Genomic DNA, 15172 nt, shown 5'->3' with positions numbered 1-15172 from the left:
TTATAACAAGCATATGCAAGTAGCATTCGAATAGCTTCTAATCTTGCGACAGGTGCATATGTCTCATCATAATCGATTCCTTCTTCTTGATTAAAACCTTGGGCTACAAGTCGAGCCTTATTTCTAGTAATGACTCCAGACTCATCTTTCTTGTTTCTAAAAACCCATTTTGTTCCAATAATAGTATAATTTTTGGGTCTAGGAACAAGTGTCCAAACATCATTTCTTTCAAATTGATTCAACTCTTCTTGCATAGCTAGAATCCAAGATTCATCAAGAAGTGCGTCATCAATATTTTTGGGTTCAATTTGAGATAGAAAAGCAGTATGATTACAAATATTTCTAAGAGATGATCGAGTACTTACACCTTGTGAAGGTTCTCCCAAAATTTGTTCCACTGGATGATCTTTCACAAATTTCCACTGTTTGGTTGCATCTTGTATTAAATTTTGATGATCTTTCCTGATGGCTCCATGTTGAACTTCCTCTATTGCTTTCTCTTTGTTGAGATTGAGACTTTCTGTGTTATTTATACCTTCTATTTCTTCATCAATAGATTTCTTGGAGAGTGGAGAATTAGATTCATCAAATACTACATGCATAGATTCTTGTACAGTTAAAGTCTTTTTGTTGAATACTCTATAAGCTTTACTATTAGTAGAATACCCGAGAAAAATACTTTCATCAGATTTTGCATCAAACTTGCCTAAATTATCTCTGTCATTCAAAATAAAACATTTGCATCCAAATACATGAAAGTAACCAATGTTGGGCTTTTTCTCATTCCAAAGCTCATAGGGGGTTTTATCTAATTTAGACCTTAACATAACTCTATTTATAACATAACATGCAGTACTTACCGCTTCGGCCCAAAAATAACTAGGCAAGTTGTTCTCATTGAGCATTGTTCTTGCCATCTCTTGAAGAGATCTATTTTTCCTCTCTACTACCCCATTTTGTTGAGGAGTTCGAGGAGCAGAAAAATTATGAATAAAACCGTTTTCATCACAAAATGTTTCAATATTTTTATTAACAAATTCTTTTCCCCTATCACTTCGGATACTTGAAATAGTATAGCCCTTTTCATTTTGAATTCTCTTGCATAACTTGGTAAAGGCATTATGTGCCTCATCTTTATGAGCAAGAAAGATGACCCAAGTATATCTAGAGAAATCATCAACAATAACAAATGCATAATATTTTCCTCCTAGACTTGCAACTCTATTTGGTCCAAAAAGATCCATGTGTATCAGTTGCAATGGTCTAGTAGTGGAAATATGTTTCTTAGTTTTAAAAGAAGTTTTTGTTTGTTTACCAAATTGACATGCATCACAAATTTTGTCTTTAAGAAAATATGTTTTTGGTAAACCTCTCACAAGATCATTTTTTGAAAGTTTGGAAATAAGTTCCATGTTGGCATGACCTAATCTTCTATGCCATAACCAACTAGTTTCATTTTGAGCTGACAAGCAAATAGCATCTTGTGAGGTAATTTCTTCAAAATCAATTGTATAAACATTATTGTTTCTAAAAGCAATAAAACAAATATTACAATCATGATCATTCAAAATAATGCATTTATCCATTTTAAAAGTAACTGTAAATCCTTTATCACATAATTGACTTATGCTCAAAAGATTATGTTTTAAACCTTCAACAAGTAGAACATCTTCAATTATGAGAGAAGATTCATTACCAATTTTACCTATTCCCACGATCTTCCCTTTCGAGTTGTCTCCAAATGTCACGTGTCCTTCTTCTTTAGATCTAAGATCAAAGAACTTAGTCTTGTCTCCCGTCATGTGTCTTGAACATCCACTATCTAAAAACCACTTATTTTTGCTTGTGGATGACTTCATGCATACCTATAAAAACAATTAAAATGATTTTTCTTGGTACCCAAGTTCTTTGGGTCCTTTATTTATTAGTATTAGAAGAAACAAGATTTTTAGGTACCCATATGGCCCTAATAGTCATTGTATGATTTCTTCTAATAGGACAAGTATGATAATTATGACCATTTCTATTACAAAAATTACAAATAGCATGTGACATATATGAAAAACTTGAATGATTATAATAATAATATCCTTTTTTGACAAAATTATTTTTATGAAAAGAATTTTGAATATTAGTCTTTGAGGTAGAATGATTATCAAAGAAATTTTTATAAGGTTTGTATTTTTGTTTTGGCATATATCCCAAACCTGCCTTGTCAAAAACACATCTTTGACTACCAAGAAGTTTTTCAAAATTTCTTTTTCCATTCGTAAAGTTTTCAACAATATTTTCTAAATCGGTTTTCTTCTTATTCAATTCAAGATTTTCATCTTTCAAAATGATACTTTCTTTTCTTAAAATTTCAATTTCGTTTGTTAAAGAAGAATTTTTCTTTTTCAAAGCAGTATACTTGATACCCAATTTTTCAAATTCCTCATAAATCTCTTCTAAAACATTTTGCAATTCTTCATATGAAGGATTTTCAATATTATCAAGATTTGTTACCTCAATGTCATCTTTAGCCATAAGACAAAGATTTGCTGATTCTTCATTGCTTGCTTCACTATCTGAGCTACTTGAATCATCATCCCATGTAGCTTTCATTGCTTTCTTGCCCTTGTTTCGATCTTTCTTTAGCAGAGGACAATCTGGCTTGATATGACCAGGTTTATTGCATTTATAACAAATTAAAGTGTCGTTTTTACCTGAATCTTTCTTGGAAAACTTTTTGAAAGATTTCCTCGGAGGAGTTCTATTTTTCTTCAAGAACCTCTGAATTCTTCTTGTTATCATCGCAACTTCTTCATCTTTATCGTCATTTTCCTCATCTTCATCACTTTCACTTTCATGAGGAACAGCTTTAAGTGCTAAACTCTTCTTTGGCTTTCCTTCTTCTTCTCCTCTTTTCAATGTGTACTCATGGGTGATAAGTGACCCGATGAGTTCATTGACTTCGAGCTTCTTGAGGTCTCTAGCTTCAAGAATCGCTGTAACTTTTGATTCCCAACGTTTTGGTAAAGAGTTGAGAATTTTTCTTACTATCTCTACCTTGGAATAAACTTTGCCAAGAGCTGTCAAGCTGTTTATGATGTTAGTAAAACGAGTGTGCATACTAGAAATAGATTCATCATCATTCATCTTAAACATTTCATATTCATGAGTAAGAATATAAATTTTTGATTCCTTGACTTGCGAAGTTCCTTCATAAGTTACTTCCAAGTTATCCCAAATTTCCTTTGCCGTAGCGCAATTCATTATTCTATTAAACTCATTTCCATTAAGAGCATTATATAATAAATTCATAGCAGTTAAATTTAAAGTATAAAGTCTATCGTCTTCACGATCAAACTCTTCTTCTTCCTTTTTGACCTTTACTCCACCAACCACTTTTGTTGGAATATAAGGTCCATTTACAATACATTTCCATATTTCTCTACCTTGAGCTTGAAGAAATATTCTCATTCTAACTTTCCAGAATGAGTAATTATCTCCACAAAAGAGTGGAGGCCGACTACTAGATTGACCTTCACCAAATGAAGCTGCAATGTTAGCCATAAGATCTTAACTCAAAAGATAGTTAATCTTATAATAGAGCTCTTAGCTCTGATACCAATTGTTGCCCAGATGACTAACACAAGAGGGGGGGTGAATTGAGTTGTATTAAAAAAAATTAACAATTATAAATCAAATATATAATATAAAATATAAACAAAATATGAAATAACAATAAATATAAGGAGTAAGGGTAAGAGAGAAGCAAACTCAGTATGTTAACGAGGTTCGGCCCCACTGCCTACGTCCTCGCCTCAAGCTACCCCTTGAGGATTCCCAAATTCACTATTCAACCTCCTTCAGGTGGAGATAGAAACCTATTACACCTTTGAACAACACCGCTACAAAGGATCCGTGTAGAACACCCTCTACACTTGCAATCACCTTACACGTGGTGATTCAACTATTCCCTGTGTAGAATACTTTCTACACACACAAGGGTTATACACACCCTTTTTCTGATACAAAAGCTGATAGTGGGTAGGTTATCAGAAAACACTCATCAACGAGTGAAATAAAAACAATACAGCGCAAGCTATATCTCTCAAAATGAACAAGGATTAAGGCTCAATGTTTAGAGAAGAGAGAATGAAAGCTTTGAATGAATGTTGTATGCTCTTGGTGTTGTGAATGTGAAGCTCTCAAATGATCTATTTATAGGCATATGAGACTTCATATTCAAATTTAAAAAGATTCACATGTCAAAGACAACATCATTCACTTTTTCAAAAAATTCAAATAAAAGGTTCTTCTTTTTCAATTGTCAAAGACAACATAATTCACTTTTTCAAAGAATTCAAATAAAAGGTTCTTCTTTCTCAATTGTCAAAGACAACATCATTCACTTTTTCAAAAAAATCAAACCTAATCTTTTACTTTTGGCATATGACAAAATGAGCACACTTTCATTTTCAAAAAATTCAAACCTAATCTTTTACTTTTTGTATAAGTCTAAAAAAGCATCAATCACTTTTGAAAATATTCAAATAAAACATGCACATGTGAAAGATGACAATCAATCATCTTTAATATTTTCAAAGTTCAACCCTTTAATCAAGGCATGCACATGCAAAAGATGACAATCAATCATCTTTCAAAATTTTCAAATTTAATTTTCAAAAATATTCATGCACATGTGGAAAATGTATTTTAATGCTTTATGATAAAATATTAATTTTGAGCATTAATCCTAATTTCGAATTTTGAAGAGATTTACAACATTACTCTATAATTTTAATGTGAACTTATTCCCTTCTTGCTCATGCTTGTTTCCTTGATGTGCTTGACTCCATTGTGTAGACAACTTGAGCTTGAGACTTCTTTATTCTTTGAATTCATTTGTTATCATCAAAATCCATGTGTAGATTTATAATCACATGAAACTTGAAATCTTGAGTTCAACACTTCTAATTAGAGATCTCCCCATTTGACCTGACCTAATAGGCTTTTTGGGGTTGTGTATATTTTACCTTTAATAATCTCTTTACAATGAGATGTGAGCATGATGCATAAAATTTTCTAAAAAAAAAATCAACATCTCAACCCAACAACATAAGATCAAGAACTTCTATTTAAACAAAAAAGTCTATTACAAACATTAACATTAAATGGAAGCAAACCAAAATTTATACCGTTCAAATAATTTATCGTAATCCCCTCCTCTCTATTTCGTTAAACATGCGGTAAAACGTCAAGTGTTACGATTGAAAATTGAGGCGACTCATGAAGATTGGTAACTGGCTCTTTAAAGGTCAGTCGTGGTTGGACAGGACTTTGGAGGGTCTATATCTGCTACTCGGTTGTAGAATAAAGTGCGGCGAATCTGGATCTCTCTAGTCTCTATGCCATCATTTTTCCCAGGAGTTTTGCTATATACAAAGAAAGTCGCATACCAATTTGCGTACCAATACTGATTCTTTCATACTTAAAATTTAAATTAACATTGTTTTCAATAAAATCTACTTTTTGACCAATCACATCAAATTAGTGCACAGATTAGTACATAATTATACTTGAAACTAAATTTTTTCTTTCCCCAGAAGAAGCACCTACGCTCTAGGTTGATTCAAGGGTTGTTCTAGAAATTATCTAGTGGTGCACCGACCATCGTATGAAGTTCTAGGAGACAACAATGATAAATGATAAATGTTGCACCAAAAATTTGCACTGTCGTTTTTTTCAATAAAAAAGAAACACTATTCGTCATTCCATATCACATATTTTATATATTTTAATTTTATAATTTATTATTTTATTTTATTCTTATTAAACTAATTAAATTATTATACTTATCATCTATATATTACATATTTATTATAAGAAAAATAAATAAATATAATGTCTAATATATGAGAATGATAAGTAAAATTACTATTTTTTAGTATATTTCATCAGTGCAGCCCATTTACCCATAGATACCTTTAGTATTTTCCTTGTGTGCAAATTATATCATCCGTTATTATTTAAGCTCTAACATTACTTATCGACGAAAGTGTTTTCTTTTTGCCCTTAGAAGTTGACTAAAATATGAAAAATGAAAAAAAAATAAAAATTACCCAGCGGTCAACCCCAAGCGATAAAAGGACTTTTTTCAAAGAATTTTGCTACATACAAACACAGTCACGCACTAATCTGTGTACCAATATTGATTTATTCATACTTAAATTTTAAATTAATACTGTTTTTAATAAAATCTACTTTTTGACCAATCACATCATATTAATGCACAAATTAGTACACAATTATACTTACAATTATATTTTTCCTCCTCCAAATATGTTTTGTGCTTGATTTTTCATGAATTTAACTTTCTAAAATCGCAACCGGAAATAAAGAACACAAGATGATCATTGACCATTCCTTCGAATACAACAAAAACTAGAGCACGCCGCAAACGGTACAAAAAGAACTATTTCATCAATAACATACAGAGGACACAACGAAGCGTCTTTCTTATTTATGATCAGAGATACTGCTCTTTTGATAAAAACCATAAAAAAACAAATAAAAACCATCCTAAACACTGCAAATACATACGGTAGCACTTCAATGTTGGGGCCAAACCGTTACTCTCCTAAATTCCTCTTCCTCAGATCCAGGGCAAATTCGTAGACCTTCTGCCTGTCAGGAAGAGTCTTGGCGACACTCTCCTTTTGCATGCACCTCTTGGCCCATGCAATAATCTTGGGGTGCTCTGCCTCCATGCTAAATTCTCCAAATGTCTCAAATGCATAGAACCAACTGTAGAAAGTTACAAAAGCAACATCCATAAACCCAAATGTTTCACCCCCAAAGTAAGGCTTCTCACCAAGCTCTTCCTCCAACGTCTTAAAGATTTCAACCAACTCCTTCTTTGCCGTCTCGTTCTCTTCTCCTTTTGTGGTCCAGAGTTTCCTCCCAGTATCATACACCTGCACTTTGCACGCACATTATATTACCACTCTCCATAGATTATAGATTAGGATGAAGAATGTCAGAACAATTCCTCCCAAAAAAATATTAAAAAAAACTGATGTGGAACCATCTTTCAAGTGGTTTCATATATCTACCACTTAATTAGACATCCATTTAAAATTTTACACATTAACAAATGCAAATAGAATGAGATGAGTTTTCCCAAAGCATAAATTTCTGGTTCATTGGACTGGAAGGTATCTCTTTGCTCTTGTTGGGGGTGTTGGACCTCTTTCAAGCTCAAATACTAACTTAAAATGTAAGATTTTTTCTCGTACTCATAAACTGACCACCAACCCCTTCTACAATCGATGTGAGACAATCCCAATAATTTTTACCTTATACATCAAGCCCTAGGTTGGAGTAGCGAGAAGCCATTTCTCCCGTAGACTGTTGAGCCTGAGATTGATAGTAAACCAAGGCTCTGATGCTAGTGTTTGGTGATCTTGATCTTAGACCTCTCTCAAACTCAAAAACTAGCTCAAGAGATTATACTTTTCTTTATACTTATAAACGGACCACCAATCCTTTCACAAACTATGTGGAACAATCTTAATAGCTCCAAGGGTCAAATTATTTCCCCAATACTCTCTCTGCTAGAGTTCAAGGACATCCTAAAATTAAAACCAAGAGATTGAAATTGGGACAGAATTACATAAGCAGAGGGAAGACAATAAGAACACGAGTTCTGACGTCAATTTCCCAAATACTTTTTTGAGAATCCAGAAAGAAAAGCTCAATTCAGTCTGCTGATTGTGATATAGAAAGTTAGGACCGCTACGTTTGAATGTTAAACTGAGTTGACATAAAAATTAAAAGTTAAAAATTAAATAAAATATTATTAAAATATTATTTTTTAATATTATTATTATTATTTTAAAATTTAAAAAAATTGTTGTTTATTATATTTTATATTAAAATTTTAAAAAAATTATAATAATTAAATAAAATGAGTTATGCATGTCAAAAGATCCAAACTTAGTTATAAAAATCTAGGAGGTTCATAGTAAATTAACCAAAATTACATTACGAGTACTAGAATCATCATCGTTTCTTGAATCTTTCCGATAAAATATGGAATTCTGATGAAAGTATTTTAAAGTCACGGTATATTTTTAAAAGAAACCTTGCTAGTCTACACTGATAGACCTTGTTACTCCAAACAAAAAATCAAAGTAGTCAGCATATGGGATGCCCATGAAGTGAAAACGGCCAAATCAAAAAATAAACATAAATGAATAGATTAAAATATTTGAGCTGCTCTGACTACCATGATGGTCTTAAATTTAAAGAACAAAAAAAAAAAAAAAACCAAACCAATAAATACAGAAAATACGCTAGATCCCAGCAAAATCTGTCGGACAAATGAAGCCGTAAAAGGATTTAAAGCGACACTTAAAAACAATAAAAGGAAAAAAGGGATCGCAGAGACATGTACCTTCTTATCAATAAAATCAGCCCAGAACCTAGCTTGAGCTCTCTTGTAAGGATCAGAGGGCAACAATGGAGACTTATCGTTCCAGACCTCGTCGATATATTGAACAATGATTAAGGACTCGCATATCGGTTTCCCGTTGTGGATGAGAACTGGGATTTTCTTATGAACCGGATTCATCTGGAGAAGCAGATCGCTCTTGTTCCTCAAGTCTTCCTCCCTGTACTCATACTTGATCCCCTTCTCAGCAAGAGCAATCCTGACCCTCATCCCAAACATGCTAGCCCAAAAATCGAGCAGAACCACCTCCTCTGCCATTGTTACCGGCCTCAGACTATCGAAAGCAAACGGCTGCAGGCTTTAGCGAGTATGCGAACTGGGTAGAGTGGGACCTTATATTTATAGAAGAGTGCTACTCGCCTACAAGGGTGGTGTGACTCAGGTGCGGTTTGTCCATTAAGTCAAAGTATACAAAATATAAAATTTTGTAAATTATTTTGTAAAAATATTTTCATCTCAAATTTAAATTTTTTATTTTTTCATATTTATATACAAAATATAATAAATAATTTAAATTTTTCTTAATTTTTTTAAATTTAAAAATAATAATATTATTAAAATAATATTTCATCCTAAATTCTAAATTTTTATCACAAAATTCACAATGGCAAAATCTAACATTAAAATTTATCTTTTCAATTTTTTTATTTTTTATCTACATTTTTTATATAAAAAATTATCAATATGTAAATTATTATTTCTTTAATTAATCAATAAATAAAAATTAAATACATGAACGCCAAAAAGAATTAAAAATAAAAGGAAAAGTAGCATTTGCATAAATAAAATAAAAAGAAAAATAAAAAGAAAAGGAAAAGTAGCATTTGTAATTGTACGAATGGCTAAGCAAAACAAAGAGAAAAAAAAAAGAATTTTACGAATGGCTTGGACGGGCTTGGCACTCCACGTCGTGGATGACATCATGACGGATTCGTTCCAGTAACTTCGTGTCGTTTCTTTATTAATTCGTGATATTAACGAAAAATTTAATTATAAGTGATTTTACGTATTAATATAAATATTTAAATAATATAAGTGATTAAAAGATTAAATTTTAATAAAAATAATATTAATTTAAATTTTAAATAAGAAAATAACAGTATTAATATAAAGATTGATTTATAACTTCACATAAACGTAACAAAATTCTTATATTCAAACTATTATTATCTTATTTTTGTAAAATAAATAGTAATATAAAATTATGAATAATATCACAATAATGCAATAAAATAAAAATTAATGAGTATATTATTTAGAAAAATTATACTTATAACCTATTTTATAATTCTTTTCTCAACATGACAAGGTATCAAATAATTGATTCATAAATTAGACATAAATAAATAATTTTTTAATATCCCATAATAAATAGTGATTAGCATTAATCTATTATATAAAATATTAAAACTCTATTTTGGACAAAATGGCAATGCATCTGACTCTATTTCGTTTAACTTAATTATTAAACGAAATAATAATAACAGTAACATCATAAGTATTATATTTATGGGATGCTATGGATGTGATTGACATATTCTGATTACAGAAAATTTAAAACTAACGTGGTGATTGTTGGTGGCAATGGTTTAACTAACGTGGACGGAATTAAAATGCGTCATTGCTTTCGTCATATGATGTGATTGCCGTTCGATTGCTTTGCCTTCGTGTTTTGAAATTTGAATGCTTCTAATCAACCATTCGAATTGATCTCGTCAATGGGCTGTTTTTTTGGTAAAATTGTGATAAGGTATGGTCTTGTCATTGAATTGAATTGAATTGACTTAAGTTGATATAAGTTATAAAAATTAAATAAAATATTATTATTTTTTTAATATTAAAAAAATTAAATTATTTATTATATTATATATAAAAATTAAAAAATTTTAACAATAAAATAAGATAAAATGAAATATTTCTTATATTTAAACTGACCCTAAATCTCATGTATGATAATTTCGTCAAGATCTTTTATTTAGTGGGAGAAGAAATTGTAAGATTTGATTGTTAAAACTTAAAAATAAAAATTTATTTTTTAAATTAAATTATAATATGCAAATATTTTATTATCTATACATTTTAAAGGCCAAATTTGCTGAGTCAATAATAAGATTATAACATAATTAAGAAAGAGTTAATTTTTTTTTTTATAATTATCTTTTGTTTAGTTGGAGAAGAAATTGTAAGATTTGATTGTTAAAACTTAAAAATAAAAGTTTTTTTTTTTTAAATTAAATTATCATATGCAAATATTTTATTATCTATACATTTTAAAGGCCAAATTTGCTGAGTCCATAATAAGATTATAACATAATTAAGAAAGAGTTAATGTTTTTTTATAATTTAAGGTTGGGATGCGGTAATTTAATAATTTATATTACAAAAGGCTGTCGGATACCTCCCTTCTTTTATTTTGAATAAAGCTAGAAAAGTTGCATGCACTTTCGACATAGCCAATAAAACACACAAGTATTTTAAATAGACACAACCTTATCTGATGGTAATATTCTTGCTTTTCTACGTGCTTCAAAAAATCTTAATTTTGAACCTGTATCTGCAGAATGTTCAAAATAAGGCTGGTCTCCCAGCTCTCCCTCCAATATCTTGAAGCCCGAAGGTTTCCAAGAAGTTCTACTTCTCCTTTCCGCCTCTTGTTCTTCTCCTTTTCCTTTTGTGGCCAATATTATTCTCTTTGCGGCATCAAGCACTTGCATTTTGGACTCATATTTATATATTACGGACTATGGTCCATGCTTTACTAATTACAAAACAACATCAAACGTCACCACTTCATGTATGAACTCGATCGTCTATTTCACTACATCTTCAGTATACAGATGATCAACTCGCTCACTGCTCCTTCAAGAACAAGAGGTTCAAAAGATCATTAACGTGGTGGTAGTCTCTGTATATACTATATAGGATGAAATTGTTTTGCCTTTAAGACTCTATACCTCATTAACAGGTTTTTTCTCACTTAAAACAAATAAGAATTTTAAGGAAATTATATGCTCCTTACATTTAGAAAATCATGAATAGAAGTCCTTATTTTGGTATAACTCAAATTTGGGTTAAACTTAGTTTGCAAAACCCATAAAAAAATGAATTATGTCTAGTTTGCTCGGTAAGAACAAGTAAGTCTAGGAAGCTATCTCGCTTTACCACATGTTTTATGCACATAGCAAAGTCTCTATGCTAGTTCGATTCACCCTTATAAGTCTGGTAAGATTCTAATTATAAAATCTCTCATTCTTTAAAAATTGATCAATTTCCATGCCAAACTTACCATAAATCAACAACCAAAGTGTACCTTGTTTTCTCGTTAAAATGCGAAAACTATATATATATTTATAAAATTAAAGCAATATTTAAAAAGAAATAGATTGAAGAGGAATATTGTCAACGACGCAAATCCTACGCATTGACAAAATCAACCCAAATCTAGCTCGAACTCTCTGGTAAGAATAAGAGGGCAACAATTGAGACTTTTACTCAATTCGTATAATGATGTGATTCAGATTTTGTCATATTGAATGATGATGGTGATCTTTTTATTCAATGCTTATAACGATGTGATAAAATTATAATTACACGTTATACTATTTAATAAATAAACAAAAATATAAAGAGCCAACTAATGCACAACTATATAATAAAATATTATTTTTTTAAAAAAATATCTACCTATTATTTTGACTCTTATATATTTGAACTAGAAATAATAATATTTTATTATAAAATTATACAGAAATCGTAAAATGATTTTATCTAGAGCTCACCAATAGAGGGAGATTGAAGCTCTAGCTTTAGACTCTTAGAGGCTGGCCGCTGGTCCAACCGGGAGTCATGATTCATCCGAAGAAAAAGGCATCAGAGGCATTCGACTAGTGAAGCCCAGAAGATCACATATTGACCATAAAAAATATCCAATCAAATTTCTTCTTCGGTTTCCTACGTTTTCTCGGCATACACAGAGAAACAATTATGGAAGGCATATTCAAAGTCAAGACCTTACTTATGGTCTAGATACAACGTTCTTGCTAGTTACGTGAATCTGCTTCCAGGGTCAATCTCCACAAAAGCCACAGGACTGTAAAGAATCATCCAGGAGAAAATGTACATATTAATCTAAAAAATATTTTCAAGCACATTAGTGCAAAGAACTAACACTGTACTCTAAGAGGAGAAGTATTCACTCCTTTATGCTTCCGTTATGTGTATAATAGCTCTTACCGTTCTTTGGGGAGGTTCCGACAGGAATTTGGATGGAAATGCAGTACCTGGTCCAACTTGATCTTTCAAAGAACGATCTCAACCGATAATAAAAGTTGGCCTCTTGCACCTTTGTTTGTTTGCTTACTTGTATAATAAAAGTTGTGTTGTTCTAGGGAGATATGGTAAGCCTTCAACGAGCTAAAACCGTCATGGTCTACCAGGTTGAAGAGTGCAAAGGAAGCAGAGGGCCGGGCAAGAGGGGTCGAGGGGTCGAGGGGATGAGTTTTCTTGTTTATGCGCCGGGGCAGAAGGGAAGTTTTGGGTGGGGGGGGGGGGGTGGGTCTCATGGAAAGCTTACTTGGCACTCACCTATTGGACGGTTATTATTTAGAGGGTAATGGACGGACCGGTAAGAAGATTTTCTCTAAAATTATACTTATAGTCTATTGTTATAAAACTATCGAAAGGAGAGAGAGAGAGATAGAACTCAAGAGAAGTTATGAAACTTATGAATTTCTTAAAAAATTCAACAATATATATAGGCGTACAAAGGGAACTATGCCAGTTACTATGCAGTACTATGCATATGTACTATGCCAGTTACTATGCAGTACTATGTTGGCACTATGCACTGTGCGATGTCGGCCATTTACTATGCCAGTTACTATGCAGTACTATGCTGGCACTATGCGCACTGTGCGATGTCGGCCATTTACTATGCTAGTTACTATGCAGTACTATGCTGGCACTATGCACACTGTGCGATGTCGGCCATTTACTATGCCAGTTACTATGCAGTACTATGCTGGCACTATGCACTGTGCATTTGACTTCTAGCTCAAGGTGGTCATACAATTTTACAATGTTATTTTACAACACTCCCCCTTTGGATGACCACATATAATGAATATGCCTCGTTAAAACCTTGCCAAGGAAAAACCCTGTGGGAAAAAACCAATGGCGAAGGAAAAAGAGTACAATATTCATGTGTACCATAAAATGCTTTAAGATTGCCTCATTAAAACCTTGCGAAGGAAAACTCAGTGGGATAAAACCTTAGCGAAGGAAAAAGAGTACAATCAGCATAAGTCTTCAAGACGTTACTCCCCCTGAAAAGTGCATGATAAAAGGTCTTCAAGTCTCCGCATTCCAATGTTCTGTACAATCTTCTTAAATGTTGCAGTTGGTAATGCTTTTGTGAATAAATCTGCCAGATTATCACTTGACCGTACCTTCTTGATATCAATTTCAACTTTCTTCTCATGAATTGCAATGATCTTCTTGTGTGTATCTGAAAGATAACTCGCATCTGTACATCCAACTAACTGTGGACTTGATCCATGTTGATAAAATAATCACAACTGGATCTTTCTGCTCATCACTACTCTTCTGGAGTTGTACTCTTCTGGAGTTCTTGTAAATAACACAGTTAGTGGAGAATTCATCAACATTAAACCGCTAACCTCATTTTTTAATAAAAACGGTGGCCAGCCTTTTAAGATCAGACAAGCACCGCGGATTTTCAACTCCTCTGTAGGTGTCAGGCGTGCTGTCAGGCATCGCAGCTGTCAGACGTGCTGTCAAGCGCCGCAGAGCTATGAAGCTATATTTCGTCTCTTTTCTCTTGCTTCACGAGAGATGTTGTATCATAATTTTCTCTATAAAAGAGATATTCAGCTCATTTTCATTCACATCTCATCTTCTTCACTTTTCTGTAATCATACTGCATTTTTATTTTGCAATCTCTTTCTGCATTTTTACTCTGCAATGGCTCAGCGATCTTCTCATAGCCAATATATGAGGTACTCTGCACCTCGTTCATCAGCTGTTCCTGCCTCTACCACAGGTGCTATCATGCAATATAATGATCTGACTCGTAGGGCAGATAATGAAGCTATCTATGAGCTTGTGAGTCTCGGTACCCGATACTCATCATCCATTGTCGCATTTTCTCAGCGACTGCAATCCAGAACTTGTGGAGTTGACGATCTCCATGAGAATATTGCTATACTTCAGCGACTTCTTCTGGAGTCCAACATGAAGATAGAATCAATAAAGCAAGAGAATAGGAATTTAAAATCCTTGCTTAAGTCTTCTTTTCGATTGCCCACCGCTTTAGATAGGGATGCCATGCAGATTCTTGAAGAACAAGAGCATTTGAAGAATGAGGCAAAGTGCCTTAAATTTCTGTAATTCTTGTTTCAAGATAATAAAATAATATTTCACAAATATTCATATTTGTGTTTCTATCTTTTGGTAAATGTTCTGTGTGCTTTATTTCTTCTTTAATAATGCACATTTCATATCAAACACATAATATGAATCTGAAATACTAATTGTATTAAAAGATGGTATTTCATGACTAATAACATCATCCATCTTCCCCTTGAAGCCGCAAGGGTTTCAGATTTATATTTCAAATATGTGCAGTTTTTATGAGCTCTTCTGGAGCCTCAA

General features: G+C 32.2%; 1 protein-coding gene across 1 annotated transcript; it reads right to left on the bottom strand.

Annotated features, from left to right (window-relative positions):
• Positions 1-6381: 6381 nt before the first annotated feature.
• LOC122277542 (probable glutathione S-transferase) lies at positions 6382-8820 on the bottom strand. The gene is made up of 2 exons (XM_043087556.1): positions 8444-8820; positions 6382-6962 (listed from the first exon to the last, which is right to left on the bottom strand). The coding sequence occupies exons 1-2, from the start codon at positions 8756-8758 to the stop codon at positions 6618-6620; spliced, it is 660 nt and encodes a 219-aa protein (XP_042943490.1). The 5' UTR covers positions 8759-8820; the 3' UTR covers positions 6382-6617.
• Between the last annotated feature and the right edge of the window lie 6352 nt (positions 8821-15172).

Source organism: Carya illinoinensis, chromosome 9, assembly GCF_018687715.1.
Source record: "Carya illinoinensis cultivar Pawnee chromosome 9, C.illinoinensisPawnee_v1, whole genome shotgun sequence".
In the NCBI taxonomy this organism is placed as follows: domain Eukaryota; kingdom Viridiplantae; phylum Streptophyta; class Magnoliopsida; order Fagales; family Juglandaceae; genus Carya; species Carya illinoinensis.
Note: the sequence above shows the minus strand (reverse complement) of the source record. Positions and strands in the feature narration are given on the sequence as shown.